At 41.2% G+C, this 19,470-nt stretch overlaps 1 protein-coding gene across 1 annotated transcript; it reads left to right on the forward strand.

Annotated features, from left to right (window-relative positions):
• Positions 1–5,890: 5,890 nt before the first annotated feature.
• Positions 5,891–19,215, forward strand: RBSN (rabenosyn, RAB effector). The gene is given in 13 exon segments (XM_039734015.1): positions 5,891–5,935; positions 5,937–6,014; positions 6,296–6,524; positions 7,183–7,326; positions 9,086–9,186; positions 9,814–9,859; positions 9,954–10,115; positions 10,989–11,230; positions 12,053–12,123; positions 13,760–13,846; positions 14,274–14,376; positions 14,816–14,890; positions 15,777–19,215. Coding segments are annotated over 13 exon segments (2,451 nt in total). The 5' UTR covers positions 5,891–5,905; the 3' UTR covers positions 16,860–19,215.
• Positions 19,216–19,470: the final 255 nt, after the last annotated feature.

The following is a 19,470-nucleotide window of genomic DNA, read 5'->3' on the forward strand; positions in this document are numbered from 1 at the left end:
CTGCAGAACCAGCCCTTACAGTTGCACTGTTCCCAGAGGAAGTGCACTGTCTGTCTGTCAGACAGGCTGGGGCTCCTCAGGAATGAGAACAAACCAGCAGCAGACATGGTCCAAAGGTCATGGAAGTCAGTAGCAAAATCTGCAGAATCTGAATTAAATCCACAGAGCAAAGCTGTGCAATGGCTCTAATATGGCAGCATAGTCACGCAAAATCTTATTTCTAGCTTTAATTGAGACTAAAGCCACCTCGCACAGATGAGTTCTTTGTTGATTCCATTGCAGTTTCACATATCTGGGTATTATTACCAGTTACTGAGACATAAGGGAGCTTGATTCATAAAGCACAGGTTTTATAAGTGTCTTCAAAATGAGTTTTGTTTTTAATGGGTGGAGAAGCTGGTTCATGTGAACCAGCTGTGTAATTAACATTCCCTGCAACTATTTTCAACATCTCTCAGCATCACCATTCAATGTCCCCTCCCACACACTTATAAGCCTTGACCTCTTTACTGACCCACTGTAATTAGCACGGGCTGAGTGTTTCCGAGGGACATGTGGCCCCAACAAACACGTTTATTACTACTTATAATAGCTCATTAGTTGAAGAAAGTTTGAAAACAGCATCATAACCACAGTTGAAGTAGAGTCACTGCTTGCCTGGTGACTCACTCAGTTAACATTAAAAGGTCAGCTGCAACTTTAAAGCATCAGTCAGGTCAGGACATCGTTATAAATAAAATATATGATTGAAAGAAGTCAAGTAGAGAATGCAAGAGGGATGAGACTGTGAGGTCTAGATTGTACAGAGACATGACACAAAAAATTAAGACAGGGAAATCCTTTTGATACTAGGAAATGGGTATGTGGATTATCAGCACTGAAGTGCAGAAGCCTCTCTTCCCCTTATGATAAGAACAGCATGAACACCCCTGCAGGGTAATGAGGAAAGATTGGACACAGAGACCTTCAATAAAATCAGATGGGAAACTCCTTGAAAAAAATGAGCTAATGTACCTGCCTTAAGACTACTTTTACACTTGTGTGAAGACATTCATGCTTTGTTTCCTTGATGAAACTAATACAGCTTAAAAGTACTAAGAAGGAAGCCAAGGAAAGAACATTTGTCAGCTACCAGCCAATTCACCTTGACTGCTTCCACGAGATGGAAGGAACACTGGCTGAAGGAGTGTTAGTAGATCATAAATTGTAGTGGTATGCTAGAGCAGGATACCCATTTCTGGTAGACTTGGGGCATTCAGATACCAATACAATGGAATGATCCCAGCCAAAGGATGAAACCACTCTTGAACTTTTTTCAGACACTCTGGTTTGAACTGACAGCCAGTGGTCCAGACAAGACAGCAGTATGTCACAGAAGGGTTGACTGAAGGAACACCTTCCTTACTTACAGCTAACATTTCCTCACTTTCTTCCTGTTCATATGCTTTGGAAAGAGGGGGAATCTGGACATCATAGATTGCACGAATACTCCTACAAAATGGAATGCAGGTAAACAAGGATTCAACATGCCATAGCTAGTTCACTGCCATCTTCTCTCTATAATGGATGTCATTAATAGGCAGCATAGACTGATCGGTATAGGGAAAAATGTTAGATTATGACTCAGAAAACTAGGGGAAGTGATCTGAAGAGTCTGCCTGAAATATGATTGCTGATTTAAAGTAATTTTCACAGAGGAGCATATATTTCCACCATGAATTCCCTCTTGATTTTGAAGCTGGTACTGTGTGGGGTGTCTGAAGAAGCTTTGTGAAAAAAGAAGAGGAAGAGGAGAAAAGTCTAGACAAATTAAAAATATAGTAAGAATTTATGAAAGGTTCTCTGAGCCAAAAAAGGAAAGACAAAAAGCAATCTCTTTGGACAAGCAAGCGGTGTTGAAAAAGAGAGCAATGACAAACCTACAAAAAAAAAAATCATAAATCACTCCCTGTCAAATACCAGCGGGTAGGGGTATTCTACTTATTGCTTTTAGACATGATGTCTTCAAGAAGGGCATCACTTGCTGCACAAGTCTGTAGACAAAAGAGAAGATGAGAGGCTAGAAGAGCCAGCACCCAAATGTGGAGTACTTGACATTTGAAACGAGCCCTGAGTGGAATCCAAGCATTGTGGTGCATGGCTCTTACAGAGTAATCCATTAAATTAAATGCAAATGCAAAGGAATTACAAATCTTCCCACCTCTCCTCTTTATAATTCACCTACTTTATGTAAATGCTGCCACTCCATGGCACTCTGGACCAATATGACATTATTCAGCAGTGTTAAGGGACCAATCAAACTTGAGATGATGACTGGCTTGCAGGTAACAAAGCAGTTAATGAACAAATCAGATAAAAGAGGCACAACGAGTAGTCAGCTGCCACTCTTACAAACCATGAGGCTGTCAGTTTAGATTGATGAGACTGCAAACACAGTAAAAATCATGGATTTGGCATGGAAATGTAGCTTCTATCCTGTCTACACAGACTAATTAAACAGATTCGTTATATATCAAAATGTTTAGTATGAGCAACTTGAGTATATTGAATATATGAGCTTTGGTAAAATGAACAGCAACATGAAAATATTTTAGTTCTCTGAACAAAATGAAAAATACAGGAAATCAGATCCACCTAAACAAACAAACAAAAACAAATCCTCTGATAAATTAAAATTAAAGATCATTAACGTTGTAAGATGAGTTTTGTACTACCCATTTCAATGTTAGGAAATTTGAAATGAATTTTTAAAAAATCTATCATTAAATTATAAAATTGAATTCAAGCAAATTTACAAAACTGCATTAAATTAAGTGACCATTTCGTGTAGGGAATGTTTACAAAGAACATTCTGATTTTCCCAAGAACAGTCTGATTTTTCACTCTGCTTACACTCTGTTTAGAGAGTCTATATTGAACTCAATGCTGTTAAATTTCAGGTATTTTAAACCTTTTTTTCACTATGTTTGTGAAAAACATTCCACTTGAATACCCTGAGAAGTAGACAGGTAGCTTTTGCATTTACCTCTCCTGTGCTGAGGTCAGATTCCATTATTAAACATTCCAAATAGTACTGAAGGTATTACAAGAAGTCAAAGAACACAGATGACCCCAACTGGAACATATTTCTGATTGAGCTTTGCCATGGCTATGGGGCCAACTGGGTCCCCCTTCTGTATTCTGAAATTCAGCCCACTGAAATTTCTCCTCTTGGACATCAGTAGCAATTACCAACTTAGCAACAGACCAGGTCCTAAAATTCACAGTTAAGAGTTATCACAACTCACAAACATATTTTACCACTTACTTTCTCACTGTTTGCAAAGGACCTTGACTGCGCCAGAGGAGGAGTTACCTAATAGAAGTGGGGTTTTGTCATCTGAGCTTTCATATCCCACCAGCAGGATGGGCCATACAGGTCTGACTTTGCTGCTGGAGTGAGTCCTTCTGTGCTACTGCTTGTTTGCATTCATTCTCTGTGAGACATTACTGATACAAATGCAGTCCCCAAGAGAACCTGTAGAATTGCAGTTATGGAGGGTCTTGACAGCTGGCCTACAGGTAAAGCTTTGTTAATAGAAGAAATAACAATTGATGATTTTCAAGTGTATCCATAGCAAAGAAAAACACAAGGCCATCAGCATAGAAACAGATTAGAAAAGATACATGAACATTTTTGTATGCTAAGCTACGTGCATAAGTAGATGTGTATACGTACCTTATTAAATTTCTGTAAAACTTTTGCCAATTATATTAACGTTAATTGCTTTACACCAATAAATATAATAAGTTATTGTGATGCAGTTAATGACTTAAGATCATGCTTTGTTGAAAGTATATAAGCTAGAAAACACGCAGAATAAAAACTTTTTCTTCTTGAACCCTGATCACGTGTGTGTATGTCACGTCCAACCCAACGATAACATGCAGTAAGGTTTAATTTGTGTCCAAATACCTCTTCTTATTGCAACTAGCTGGATGGAGACAAATTAATTTTTGAAGCACTGTAAACTGAATTGCTTTAGACTGATCTGGATGTTTTCACTTTGTGAACACTCTCTGTATGGGGAAGTGTGAGAGACTGACCAAATAACAGCAGCCAGTCTTCTTGTTTATACCAGCACAAAACTAGATCATGCTCAACACCTGTTAAGGGACACAGAAACTCAAATTTCTCTTTGGAAGCAAACTGATACCATTCCACACATCACTGCATCTGGCCTAACTTTGTAGTATCAGTTCTCTAATTGACTCTGAGATATTCCCAGTAAGTCTAATACCCACATAAAGACCCAAATCATACTGAGCAGGTGCAGTCACTTAATGGGGAACAAACAAAGTGGAAGGGATAAAGTCCACTTATATTCAGAGACAGGCAAACAAGTGGCATTTTTCTTTAAAAATGTTGAATGAAATTTCTCTTTGCAAAAGGGATTGACACTACACGGTGTTTTATCAGTACTTGAAAAAGAGTCATTTGGTGAGATGTGTTCTCAAATCTGTGGTCATGTAGAACATGCAAAGGAGCACAAATAACTGAAGATACAATGAAATGTTTGATTTCTTGTGTGCACCCAAGCACGCCACCATCCTCCTGACAACTCACTGCAGACAGTCCTCGCTGCATGGCTTGTATCCCAACAGGAGGCTACCAGGCTTCAATTGTTCTCTTTACCACTTTAATTAGCCTTTAACACTTTGTTTTTGAAAAAAGAGCAGTTACTGAAGCTGTGGAGAGACAGGGTTGAAGAAAGAGCTTGCTGTTGTGTAGAGCCCCGCTTTTTGCTGCACACCTGAGGGGCAGCAGGCACACAGGCAGAAGAGCCTTTACAGCAGAGGCAGTAGAGCCCCGCTTTTTGCTGCACACCTGAGGGGCAGCAGGCACACAGGCAGGAGAAGAGCCTTTACAGCAGAGGCGTGCGAAACGCGGCCGCGGCCCGGGCCGCTCTCCCCCGGGCTCGGTGTGCCATCTAGTGACCGCCACGGCTCCCGTCCTTCACCCGCCCGTTTCTGCCCGCTCCCTACACACTGGTGACAAACCACGCACGTGGAACAGGGATCAGAAAACCGAAACACCAACAGAAACCCCCCTAAGGGCTTTGTGCCTACAGGCATCGTGCGGTTCTTCTAGACACACGCGTACCGCTGTAGCGTTCTTTCACTGCTCGGTGAGTGTAACTCCCTGGCCGCAACTGGGGGCAAAAGGAGCAAGGAACAACAAGGGCAGCTGGTGGCACTCGGTGGCACAGGTATGGCTCACCGCCAGGAACCTGCCCGGCTCCAGCAAATCCAGGGCATGACACCGCAGCAGAGTCCTCCGAGACACCGACCCTCAGGCTCGTTCTCTTCCTCCCCACCCCATCACGATCCGTGCTGAAAAGGTTTTAAAGGGCTTAATATGGAGGGTAGAAGAGCAGGGCATGATGAGACAAAGCCCACTTTTAATGGACAGGACTCAAGTGTAAATAGCATTGCCACGTAAGAAAACTTCTGCCTCCAAGAGCTTGTAATCCTAACGCATGACGCCGAAGTGTGGTTACACAGTCCTATTGTTTCTGTTTGAGAGTGTGTGAGAGAAGGGACTGCTGCCAGCTGAGACTAAACAAAAGCTGGCCTCAGACAGGGCGCACTGAAAATGCCCTGCCGTTGATTTATACAGCTCTTCCTCAGGAGGCACCTGCTGGACTCCTGCGCTAAGTACGTCACCGGCTGCTCTGGTTAGGAGCGGGCCCGGCCTCGGAAGAGACACCGACACCGACACCGACACCGACCCCGACCCCGACACCGACACCGGCCCGGCCCTCCGCTTCCGCTTCCGCTCCCGCCCGCCATCGACAGCTCTGCGCTCCGCAGCCTCCCCGCGGTGCCGGACGAGCCCTCCTGTCCCCGCCCTTTCCTCTCATCGATGGCTCAGCGCTCGCGCCGCCCTCAGCCGCGCTCCGTCGCTGCCGGCAGCCGGGACAGGCCGCAGCCGCCCTGCTTTGGAGACGGTCACCGGCCGCCCGGGCGCTGAGGTAAGGCGGACCCTGCCCCGGGCTCTTCCCGGGCCGTCCCTGGGCTCTCGCTGGGCCGCGGACCCTCAGGCGGGCGGAGCAGCCCTCAGCGGCCTCTCCCCGGCGGGCGGTGCGCCTCGAGCCCCGCCCATCTCCCTGCGCGGCCTCTCTCCTGTCCCGGGCGGGGCTGCGCGGGGGCGCGGAGGGACCGGGCGGGGAGCGGGCGGGGAGCGCGGAGGGGCTCGCGTCCAGCCCGGGCCCCTGCGCCGCCGGTCGCACGGCCCTGCCCTGGTTCGTTTCAGGCAGTGTCTCGGGACGATGCGGCCCCCGCATCCCGGCAGCCGGTGAGGGCAGCACGCGCGGCCGCGATGGCGTCGGGCTGCCCGGCGGCCTTCGGGGACCCGACCGAAGTGCGCGAGGGCTTCCTGTGCCCGCTGTGCCTGAAGGATCTCCAGGCGTTCCGGCAGCTCCAGGCGCACTACGAGGAGCAGCACTCGGGCGAAGACCGGGACGTCAGGGCGCAGCTCCGAAGTAAGGGCGGCCGCGGTAAACGCGTTCGGTTTGGCCGTGGGAAGTCCCTGCTTGTGCTTCGAGTGCTCCCAAATGTCTGACAATAATAAAACATTAATTGAAGTGACTTACAGGCGAGGTATGCAGTTACATTCTTCTGTAAAACTCCTTGGGCCAAGCATAGTATTTACCTTCTCCCGATACTTTCCATAAATTGATTCTAAAGTAGGAACTAGTATTTGAAAAAGTCTTTATGTGTACAGGCACACTGAAATTGGTAGCTTGTGCAATAAGATAAGGATGTGTTGAACGTCCTTGAATCTGAAGAAAATAATAGAGAAATATGAGAATTAAGATAAAACTATATGATGCCCCATGCAGGGAGACAGGTCCCATAGTTTAAGACATGTTGCTGTTTTACAGTGAAGTCCGACAATGGAATGGTTTCATCTACTGTCTTGTCCTTAGGACCCCATGCTACTTTATGAGAGACAGCAGAGAGCGTTTTGTGTTATCTGTGGTGCTTGAACTGCATTTTTGTTCTAAGAATATTTTGAGGATAAATTTATCCACCAAAAAGATTTCTGCTAAAAGAAGAGGAATATTCTATACTGGCTTCACATGACAAATATTGGGTGATTACCTGATATGTTAGATAACTTGGGTTTATTTTTTTCAGATCTAGTCCAGAAGGCCAAAAGAGCAAAGAAGAAATTGCTGAAACAAGAAGATGATGACAGAACTGATTCTGGATCTCAGGAACGATATGAGTCATTCAGCTATGGTGGAGTAGATCCATACATGTGGGAGCCCCAGGAAGTAGGTAGGAGAGCTAGAAAGCAATACACAGTGGGGATAAGTTTTGATCTGAATTAGGAAAGTGCTACAGTATTGCTGAAGTGGCTTGGAATTGTGTCTGTGCTGCACTGGATTCGCTAGCAGGGGGTTATGGTTTGCACAGACTGAGCAGCCTATCTGCATTGTGTGGAATGTGGGGAAAACAACAATTAATGGGGAGAAGAAAAGACATGTATAGAATTAGTACCTAAACTACCCTTCAGGTAGCTGTTAGTCATGTCATTGTTGCTGTCCTGCTGAGATCTGCTTAATCTGTGTTTACCTCTGTGCAACTAGCTTCATCTTGTGACTTTACAAAACAGATAATCCACTAATTAAAAGCTAAGTTATAAGTATATAAAATCTCTTAGCTTTTGGGCTACACTTGAAGTAGTTTGTTAGTTTGCATGTTTGACAAAAAGATTACCCACCTATGTAAACTTTCAGCTTTTTCCTTTGAGGTGGCAATCACCTCTTATTAAAAGGGGGCCTACTTTAAAAAGACCAAGCTAGAAAAATCAACTAACAAACAAACTCCACTCCTCTAAATATAAATCTACATTTGTAGAATTTCAGTGATAAGCTGATTGAGCCCGTAATTATAAATACTGCTACTGGCAATTGCCTGTACCATAACTGAAATACTGTGGTTATTTTTGGAGAAGGAAGCAGCACCATCTTTTGTGGATCCTGGGAAAGTTTCCACTGTGGTGCTGACAGACTAGGACTGAGTCCTTTGGATCTGTGTTCTGTATATTTCTTTACTTTTGACTTTGTAACTGTTTGAGCAGCAATCATAGTGTAAATATTAGCTAAGAATAAATTTAGGGAGAAGGTTTATGAACATTAGTGGAGTGAAAACTGCCTTTTGGCATGTGATTTGATGGATCAGTGAAAGGGATTGTGTCTCCAAAGCAGTGGTTTAAATCAGTTACCCAGAGGGACTCTTCCACTACTATGAATGCATCTTTGGAGATTTTTGGTTACTTCATCAGCATGAGGAAATGAGATTCTCAGATTTACATAGGTTGCATCAAAAAGCAATATCTGATTTTGAGTTCTACCAGCTAGAAGAAAGATTTTTTTGTTGTTGTTGTTTTTGATTGGTTTGGGGTCTTTAGTTTTTTGTCTGTAACTTTGATTTTTAACACCTCACCCACCTTACTTGGAAAAGGAGTAATATTAAACCAGTGTTATCAACTATGAATTGTATGTGTCTTAGAGATGCTGTATAGTTCATTTAAATATTTGGTGGTCAGATTTCTGCAATTTAAACTGTCATCAAGGATTTGGTTCAGGCCCCTAAAAGTGTAGAGAGATCATCAGAAATCTGAAACAAAATTCTGCTGCATAGACGTCCAGTAATCCTTGGGCTTGCCTCTTCCCTTTGCCTAACATGTAGCCAGGAAACTAAAGGGAGTTGGTTTTGAGAGCACTACTAGTAGGTAACAGCTTACCAAATGTAACTGACAGATGAAGATGGAGAAAAAAAAATTGTTGCAGATTTTCTCTTTAACATAGTGCTGCTTGTTTTCTGTAGTAGAAGTAAAACACTGTTTATTGCTAGCCTGAATATTAGTCTTTAACCAGCATGTTTTATTTACAGCAACACTGTGAAAATGTAGGATTCCAATGTGTCTTTAAAATCAAATTTGAACATGAGAAATAAATGGTGAAATTCAAGTGGCATTTAAATCCATGTAGAGTACTTGGGTGACCAGGACAATTTTCTGTTATCCCTGCAGGTGCTGTGAGAAGCCATCTTTCTGAATTCAAGAAACACCGAGCAGCCAGGATTGATCACTATGTAGTTGAAGTCAATAAGTTAATAATCAGGTTAGAAAAGGTAAATTTGGTGCTTTTTAATATTCCAGCCTTCTAAATGTTTCCTAGATTAAAAAAAAAAAAGATATTTGCATATGAATTGTGTCCACTTATCTAGGAATACACTTCGTAAAAAATACTAAACTGTGACTCTCTATGGACATTAACTTGACAACTGTCATGATTTGACTCTGTGCCATAGGTATGATTTCTGGTTCTATGCACTATTTTCAAGCTGAAGATGGTACTTCCACATGCTTCAAGAGCCATCTGTTCTCCTGATTTATTTTTCCATGTTTTGCTTTACTAAATTGCTCCCCAATATTTTTGTCATGATTCTTCCAGCCTCGTGTTCTTCAAAATCTGCCAATGGTACACCTGCATTTTGGCTCAGATGCAGTAATGTTGGCTGTAATAAGGATTATGTCCAAAATGTGCTGATTTGTACAGGTTTGATAAATCATTGTTTAGCACTGGTATGAACATGGAATTAGAAAACAAACAGATAGTTGCATAAGTCTGGTGTAAAACCAGCTGAAACCACTCTCTTAAAAATATCAGGTTTCTTTTTCTTGTTGGGCTGAGTTGTGTTGAGTTTTTTCCTTGCAAAAGTATAATTCTCTTGAATATATTGTTTATCTTCAACCAGCTTACATCATTTGACAGAGCAAACACTGAGTCAGCTAAAATAAGAGGTTAGTGTGAGCCTACCTGAGACTATTTGCCCCTATAGTTAAACCAGCTGAGGAATCAATTGAACACTTACGTGGTGTGTATTCTTGCTCACAGCTATAGAGAAGTCTGTTGTGCCTTGGGTCAGTGATCAGGACGTTCCATTTTGCCCAGACTGTGGCAGTAAGTTCAGTATCCGAAACCGACGTCACCACTGCCGCCTTTGTGGGTCTATTATGTGCAAGAAGTGCATGGAATTTGTCAGTCTTCCTTTGGCAAGTATGTACTGCAGAGTTAATTCTTCATTTTCTTAGCTCACTTAGGGTGGATCCTGGCTTTCTGCCATTAGAAAAAAATATGCTGGTAATAGTCTGGCTCTGCAGAAAAATTCCATTCAGTTTCATGCAGACACTTGTCTGTGAAGCAGAATACAAGGAATTATTTCTCCATTCTTTTTCTCTGTTCCTTCTTCAGATTTGGAAGTGTTGCATAACACTGAAAAATTTACTAGCAGTAATAGTCATAATAGTAAATAAATACTAAGTAGTAAAAAAGTAGTAAGTCCTGGTAAATACAGGTATTCTACTGAGTACTATAATTATGGGGCTATTAACTTTAGGAACTGCCAAGATTCCTGACATTTGAAAATCTTGTGGATATTTCGAGTTTTGCCTGTTTTGTCCAAATGTTAGAACTTGAGACAACAACTTAGGGAAATTCATGTGTAGGTCTTTAAGAACGACTTTAAACTTTTTTTTTTCTCACCTGGTGCACTGGATAGGAGACTGTGTGTTCTGTGGAGATAAATGACATTAACTGTGCCATTTAGAGTGTGCAAGGACAGTGCCTGGAAGCCATTATCATACCTGTTTTACACATTGTTTTGATTGTGCAGGCTCAAACCTGAGAATGCTTCTAGGCATAAGCAATGTAGGTGATGCTCAGCAGTCTGCTCTTTGCAGTGAAGACCCAAATTCTGACTTGCAGTGGTGGTTGTTGTGCAATCCTTGCATGTCTTTCAGCAGACTCTTTCAGACTGTTTTTTTTAGTACCACCTGAATGTAAATTTTCTGTTAAAGGGCAGTTTGTTTGTGTTGTTAAAATCTGTTGGCTTCTCCAGTTACTGTAAAATTACCTGTGTATAACTTTCAGGCAAACTCACTAGTGCCAGCAAAGAAGCCTTGGGTTCTCATACAAGCCCGAACTCCTCACCCAGCAGTGTCCATGGCTCCCGCCGTGGTAGCATGAGCAGCATAAGCAGTGTGAGCTCTGTTCTGGATGAGAAGGATGATGAACGAATCCGTTGTTGTCAGCACTGCAAAGACACCCTGTTGAAAAGAGAGCAACAGATTGATGAGAAAGAATACACACCAGAGATTGTGAAACTCTATGAGGTAAGTCGAGCTCTGTGCTACAGCGTACGTGTCTGCAGTGGTCACTACTTGACTTTCAGCTTGTTACCTTATGTCTAAACTCTGTGACTTAATACTGACTTATGTTAGAAGAGACCATTGGGCGTTTATGCCATGTAGCAAAGACATACCTGAAATGTTGGAATCAGTTGCAATATAGTATTTACAGCCCATGTTAACTTCATGCATATTTTTAAAATACATCTTCATTCTCATCATCTGGAACTAGTAGTTCAGACATGCCTCTCTTAAAATTGTGAACTTGTTTAAACCAGTGAGTGTGATATGCTGTGCATTTGAGTGGTGGACTGCACTGGAACCATAGCACTCAATGTCACCACTGTTGCCATCAGTCTTTACACTGATGACAAATGCTTTTTTTGCACCATCTCTATCAACATTACATTCAAATGCTTCACAGCAGGTACTGATGATCACCAGATATCTTTTCAGTAGAGTCCACAAACTCCCCTGGTTTGTGTTAGTGGAAGTTTTTGTTGGTGCTGTTGTTGGTGAAGACATGTAAGGCTAGAAGTTGTCCAATTCAGCCATTCAAACAGCTTCAAGATTCAAAGTCGACCTTGTAGTGGTACAGTGAGTCTTTGTCTGTTCCTGACAATGCCATATGTGTTCTGGAGATAACTGGAGAGTCTTTTCATCCTGAACAGTTAAAGTGCTTTTCATCATGGTTAACTTCAAATCTGCACCAGCAACATAAAAAGATTCAACATGTCAACATGTTCTTGCATTAGTGTTTTAATGTCAGTTCTTTTTTTATACATTTTGTTTTAATATTACAACAAGAAACTCAGACTCTGCATGGAGAAGGTTGACCAGAAGGCACCAGAATACATAAAGATGGCAGAATCACTAAAGTAAGTCCCATTGCTGGCTGTGTAATGAATACGTGTATTTGTCCTCTAGGTGTGAGAAGTAGTAAGGAAGTGGTGTACTAAGGCTGCAAGATTGTGTAAATTTAAAGAAAAATCAGTGCTTCATTATCTGTTGTCTTCTAGATGCTTTTCAAACAAAGTGTACTGAATTAATTATTAATGGTAACATACAGAGGAGTTCAATTTGTTAATTTTTTAAAGCCACTTCCCAGTGAGGTATTACTGTCATACTTCGACACATCATCTTTCCAAAAAAAGGAAGTACAAGGGTACAGTTCTTGTGTAAATGAGACTCTTCAAAACAGCTGCAGTAAGCTGTTGCTGTCAGCTGGGATGCTCTGGCTTCCAAGGAGTGCCGGCAGAAGCAGATGATTAGAACGCTTCTGTTCTGTGTGAAGCACCTTTACTTGGCAGTTGTTCTGAGTGTAGCTGGGTACCCTGTGCTGCAGTGGATAAGCAACAATCTCGTATTTCAGTTTTGTGTATAATTTCTTGCGGTAGTATTCTCTCACTGGGGCAACTTAAGTCTCTCCAACTCTCTCTGCAGGAGGTTGCCAGATATACTTTTGGCTCGTATAGTAAGAGAAATACACACATTGGTGTTTGACTTTTCCTTTTGAAAAGTTAAAGTTAATAAATATTGCTATACCTGTCCTTTAGATCTATTGGTTGTAGAAAAATTAAGAACGAAAGTGCTTTGTAAAAACACTCCTTGCAATAGGAAGAAGTACAGAAAGTGAAAAGCCTGCTAAGATCTTACTGCTTTTTCTCACGAATTTATGAAAGATTGGGTTGTGGCTTGGTAGCTGGAGAAAAGTAAAAACACAGATGTCCTAGATAATGGAAGTAAATGTCAGAAAACAACAGGCTTGTTATGGATGAAATTAAAGATTTCTTACTAGTAGTGTGTCCTGGAAATTGGAATCCTATGGACAGTGAAGTTGCTTTTGAGAAAGTGATTCTTATTATTTATATTTGAAATACAAAAGGACAGGGAAGCTAAAAACTTGTGAAGAGTTTTCTCCACTAAGTCCTAATTTATTTTATCAATAAAGAGGAGACTCTAGTAAAGTGCCTGTAATGATTGTGTCCCCATGTGGGCAGTCATTTACTGGCATTTCAAATACTACACCCTGTTCAGCATAGTATTTTGCTTTAATGGTGTAGTTAGTTACTCAGAGATTTTTCCCACCAAGTTGTCTCAAAAGAAATCCCCACAAAATAGAGACATTTGCTAAGTATATATATATATATATATATTTTAGATATTGCCTATAGAATGGCATTTTTGTGTTAGAATACAGTTTCTCATAGAGTGGAAAGTAATAATATATAAGTAACAATAATGATATATATATATGTATATGATTAAATAATTGTATTAAATCATAATTAGTTATCTTCTGTGAAGTGTTCATGTTCACAAAATTATTGTAATTTTCCACTTCTGTCACAAGAAAAGGTTTTTTAAACATGAGCTTGAAATAAAATCATTCAGCCCTTTAGTGTTAGCAGTTCTTACCATTGTTGAATCTTGGTCATCTTGGAATAACTAGTGGTGTTGTACATGTTGTTAACTGGATGCATGGCTTACAGTAAATTTCTGTTTATTCTTTAGTGCTGGAGAGTCAGCCTACAACCTTGATCATGCTAATGACTTGAGGGTGGAGATTCAAAAAATGTATGAGTTTATAGATTCATTAAGGTAAAAGATTCTCTCTCCCTTTTCCCCCCAGCATGTATGTATCTCTGTTATGACTTAACTGATTATATGGATGATCAATTTGTCTGCTCAGTTGTAAAGAGCATTTGAAAAGGTAGATGCTGTTCCTGTACACTAACAATTTCTACTTTCCTCTCCAGCCTTAAAATTCATGCATTCCTCTGCAGTAGGAATAAGTAAGCATAGAGGAAACAAGTAGCAGCACCATTGAGGGGAAAGGAATTGTTTGTTTGGGGTTTCTTTGTTTTTCTAAGGCTGAGAGTGGAAAGTGTTGCAAATTTTAATGTCCAAAACTGTTTATCTAAAGGAACATCAGAAGTCTTTAATCCAGTATTGTCTCTCCACTTCTGTGGCATTTTCCCCGATTTTGGTTTTGAACTGATGAGGCTGTATGTTTTCTTTGATTCAGTAAGAAGATTTTGAGTCTTGGCTTGCACGAAGATCCTCAACCTCATCCTAAAATACTACAACTTCAGCGAATGATAAGATATTCAGCTACACTTTTTGTTCAGGTAAGTAGAGCATATGCTGCGAGATGAATGTTCATTTTAGATATTGTTCTCTTCTTTTCCAGGCCTCCCTGTGGTTTGAAACTATTTTGACAGGGGCCTTAGTTCTATACGTTTTCTGCATTTTTTTGTAGCTCCCCTAATGACTTATGATAGCCTTAAACAAGGTGTCTTGAACACAGATCTTTCATTCATAGCAGCATTGGGTCTGGGGAACCCAAGAGGTGTGTGAGCCTTGGCTCTTCCTCTTGCTGAGGTATGAGCCCATCCAGCAGTGCAGTTGTGGCAGCAGAGGTGCATGGAGACCTGCAGCAGGGACTGCATATAGAAGCATTTTAAATGTGTTTGTGGGGTTTCTGCTGGTAGCATCTCTCTTCTCAAGGACTTGAAAAATGGGCTGAATACCTGCAAGCAATATTGTAAATATTTCAATTTTTGCCAGGAAAAATTGCTTGGCCTAATGTCGCTGCCAACTAAGGATCAGTATGAAGAACTGAAGAAGAGAAGACTGCATATGGTAAGACAGGTTGGGATCTGTTACATCTTGCATCAGGCTTTCTCATAGATATAAGCCTGGGAGCTGCGTGGGCATGTGCGTAGCTGCCTTCAATACTGGATTTCAGTTTGTTATTTTTTCGTCCATGTCGTCCCACCCCCTTTTCCAGGGATTTGCCTAACTGCTGCTTTGTTCTGCCCAGAAGAGAAGTAGGTGGGCACAAAGCTGGACACTTCTAGAAAGCAGCAGGAAGTTGGGTGCACGGACTGTTTCTGCTGCAGTGCATGCAGAGCAAGCCCTGAAGTGAGTGTGTTAGTTTGCACTGACTTCGAAATTGTGTTCAGGAATTCACTCACATAAGTAGAATTTGGAAACTTCTTTTGTTGGTGGGAAAGGACATACTAGAATAAGGATGCCCCTGCAGGGAGAGAGGCTTTTTTTTTCGTTTAGGAGGGAGGATATCTTTAATTATAAACTAAAGCCAACTTCATCTTGAGGTATAAGTTGAGAAATAAGAATAATCCCACTCCAAAAGCCAGTGATATTAGTGACCTTAAACATTGATGTGTTCTATGTGATACGATTGATGTCCAAATCAATCTAGATCACTCTTTGCACAGCTGCATTAGGCATTTTTTTTTCCTCTATAAAGAGAATTATTGCTCCTACTTTCCCTCAAGTTTGCAGATGCAGATGTCATCAATTTTTCATCAGTATCATCACAAACTCAAGGGAGAAAAGGAATGGTATGAAAGTAAGAATCTTCTGCAAAGTAACCAAAATGGCAGCTGATCCCTTTAAGCATCAGCCAACAATGTCTTAAGATCAGCTAACTTGTACTTATGGATACTTAGAATGAAAATTTTCAAGCTTGTGGTGTTTTCTTACTACATGTTTTTCGGTTTAGGTCACTCTTGAAACACAGGGAAAACAAGAGGAAAAGCAGGAGTTTGTCTCCATATCTGCATCTGCAGTTAATGGTGATGAAACTCACGTAAAAAAAGGAACAGTCAAAAAATCTGAAGGCTGGTTACCCACATCTAGCATTTCGAGAGAGTGCGAGAGAGCAGACCCACTTCTTCAGCAGATTGACAATATCACATCCTTTATTAAGCAAGCAAAGGCAGCTAATAGGATAGATGAGGTTCATACATTGCAAGAGAACCTGATGCAGCTTCAGGATGAATATGATCAACAACAAACTCTGAAAGCTATTGAGCTTTCTAAAAAACAGGCAGAAGAGGAGGAGATACAGAGGGAGGAACTTCAGGTCCTTCGTGAAAAAGAGTGGGAAAGAGAGCACCATAAATTCACATCTCAGCATTCAAGGACGCGCTCCTTAGACTTCAGAGAAGTCAAACAGCATTTGGATGTTACTTGGATCAAAGGGGACACGAGTTTTGAAACTCCTGCTGTTGAGCAGCTGCCAGCAAAAGAGCACTCGACCTTCACACTCAAACCCCAGAATGTCCCACAGCGTGACAAAGACTGCAATCAGCCAGCCTGTCTAAACCCCTTTGAGGATGAAGCAGATATCCCTCAAGTAGAAGAAGATCCTGCTAATCCATTTGCCAAAGACACCTCTCCAGTGGTTTCTTTCTGTAACACACCTCAGCAAAGGGATAAAAAAGAATATAATCCATTTGAAAGTGAGGAGGAGGATGAACAAAGTAATGGAGCACCTGGCAGTACTTCAAACCCCTTTGAAGAGGATGAAAATACATTTGAAAAGCCTGGGGGCAGTTGGAATTCAGGGAATCCATTTGAAGAGGGATCCTCTATGAATCCCTTTGAAGTGGAGGATGGCAGTGATATCTCTGGAGAGGACGCTATAGAGGAAGAGCTGCTTCTCCAACAGATAGATAATATTAAAGCTTACATATTTGATGCCAAACATAGTGGACGACTGGATGAGGTGGAGGTACTGACAGAGAACTTAAAGGAACTGAAACACACATTAGCAAAGCAGAAGGAGAAATCTAACTGCTGAAGCAGCAATAGGGCAGTGTAATAATTCAGTCTGCTGTTGAATGTGGGAAGGTAAAGCAGATACTTACAGACAGGAGTACAGCTCACAAGAGGGAATTGGGAGAATCCTGACTTTAAAGCACTTTCATTTATATTGCCACTACTACACAGTCTTGAAGAAAGAATTACTGAGGAATGCTGCTGGTCTCAAAAGCTTGGAGTAAGAAATTTTAAAATAACTTCTTACAGCACTTTTTAATTCTAACTGGTCTTACTGAATGCTTATTTTGGTCCAGGGGTTAAGTGCTAATAGGGAACTATGATGTGGAAGTGGTTGGAATGTTGGTTTGCCCTCTTTCCTGCTTTCTGCTGTAGTGTTGGTCTTTCAAGTGTGGCTTTGAATAAAGAGAGATGAAAACTTTTCCAAAACTTCTTCATCCTCTCCTGACCCAGGGTAATTGAACAGCTAATGGTGTTCTGGCAATGTGCTGTTAAAGAGCTGCTGTGATTCTCTGGGGTGCTGAATGTACAGGCTCGCAGATCAAGTTTATGCAATGCTAATAAATACATAAAAGGGATCTTAAGACTGAGAAAAACTTTCTAACTGATCTTAGTATGAGTAACTTTTTAGTGTCTGTATAAAGATTCCCAAGTAAAATTTGGATGCTTCTTTTCATCAGTTCCGGTTTCCCATTTGCTCTGAGCGCAATTGTGTCATAGCATCATGCTGGCTTCAGACCTGCTCATGAGGAAGCAAGCATTTGCTCATTTCCAGGGAAAGGAGCATCAGGCCAACTTCTATCTGCAATATAAAAGGTGAAGCTCCAATTGCTAATTACATTATGGAATCTACACATTCCTTTAAATCCTCTGGGTGACAGAATGATCATGTTTGTTGTGTTTGTGAGACTGGAATATTTTGTAGCACCCAAGCAACAGAAAAAATTGTTTATAATGGAAAGCTGAGATGCCACTGGAATTTTGTGAAAGCTGGAAGACAATTTAGCTGCAATAGTGCCAAATGGCAATTCTCTCTCATGTTAGATTCCCCTCAGTTTTTATGAGAATCAGGCATACCTGTTTTAAATAAGGAACTTCAGATTGAAGACCTCTTGTGATCTTGTGGCCTAGGGGACGACCAGGTGACAGCCAGTACCTGTGATGCAGGAGGCCTACAGCTGGGCAAATGCAGGGTTCTTGAGAAAGATGAAATCTAACTGCATTGATTTTTATCTGTGAGAGGCACAGATCCATCAGCAGGAATCACTGTTTGCAGGAGTGGTGGTGGTGAGTTAATCTTAAAAGGTTTTTTTTTAAACTGAAGTAGAGGAAAATCAGATCACACTGTATAGCACTAACAACAGTGGGCTTACTCAGAAGTGTGAAGTTCTGTGGAATGGGACTTATCTTTCAACTATGTCTCTGATATTGGCAGAGCTGTAAACCCAACGCTGCTTAAAATTTTAGAGACAAATAATTCTGTTACCTAAAGAGCAGGAACTCAGGTTCCTAGCTGTAAGTGGAGGTAGGGACTTGTGGAACTGTTGTTTAAAAAGACCAAGCCACCTATATCCTCACTTAATACCACTAGCAAAGGGTTGAAGTAACTCAGACCAGCCAGTCAAGGATACCTGATGGTCTGCCTGGTGTAGCCTAATTCTGGGTTTCAAAGGTGTGCAGAAAAGGGTAGTTAAGACCGTGAAGTTCTTATACTGATGTTTTATTAGAGCTGATTTAATCTCCAAGTGTTATTTTGCACCAAGCAGAAGAACACAGGATTCTGAAAGGTCTTGACAGAACATAGGTGCTTGGCACCAGATTCATGAAGGCAAAATTTGTTGATAGCTAAGCAGAATCCCTGGAATTATTTAAGAGATAGTATAAGGTTGTTATTTAGGACATACTTGGTTGCTAGTCAGGAGGATTGCACTCTAACCTAATGCTTTTTTAAGTATCAACATGAAAAAATGTTTCAGTGGCTTCAGCTTTCACATTAAAAAGTGTTCTTTTCCTTGTTGCAACTATCCTGCCTTGTTTATATTTTCTGGCTAATACACTAAAACCTGAAGTATTCCTATTGTATATGTAATACATTATTTTTACAAGCAGATAACAGACTAGGATACCTCATGATCTTTGTCAGTGTTAACTGTGATAGACTAGACAGCTAATACTAAAATTGTCTCTAATATGAAGACCTTTGTTGGTATAGGTACTGCTGTAAGGCTTGCAAGGCACAAGGGAATGAAGATGTCTTAAGCATAAAGCTCAATAACTAATTAGCATAATTAGCATGGACTTTTGTTACAACTGCATGCACTACTCCATATGAAAACTTTGTAAAAGAGATTAAATAAAACAACATGTTTATTTTGTGTTGTGTTTGTCCTTGACAGTTTGTACAGGGTGCTTGCATCAGTGTGAAATTTTGTATTCAATTGTGAATTCAGAAGTGCTGCAGTACAGTTCTACAGTGACTCGATAAACCTGACATAAAGGTCTGTACAGTAGAGTACAATGTATCACATTTATACATATTACAGGGATGGTGTCATTGTTTGGTGAGGCAGAAACTGTGATGATTTAGGAGGGGGTTTTTTTATAATTGTAAAACTTACCTTTCATATACCATT

This window comes from Passer montanus, unplaced genomic scaffold, assembly GCF_014805655.1.
Source record: "Passer montanus isolate IOZ18808 unplaced genomic scaffold, ASM1480565v1 scaffold9, whole genome shotgun sequence".
NCBI classification, from domain to species: Eukaryota; Metazoa; Chordata; class Aves; order Passeriformes; family Passeridae; genus Passer; species Passer montanus.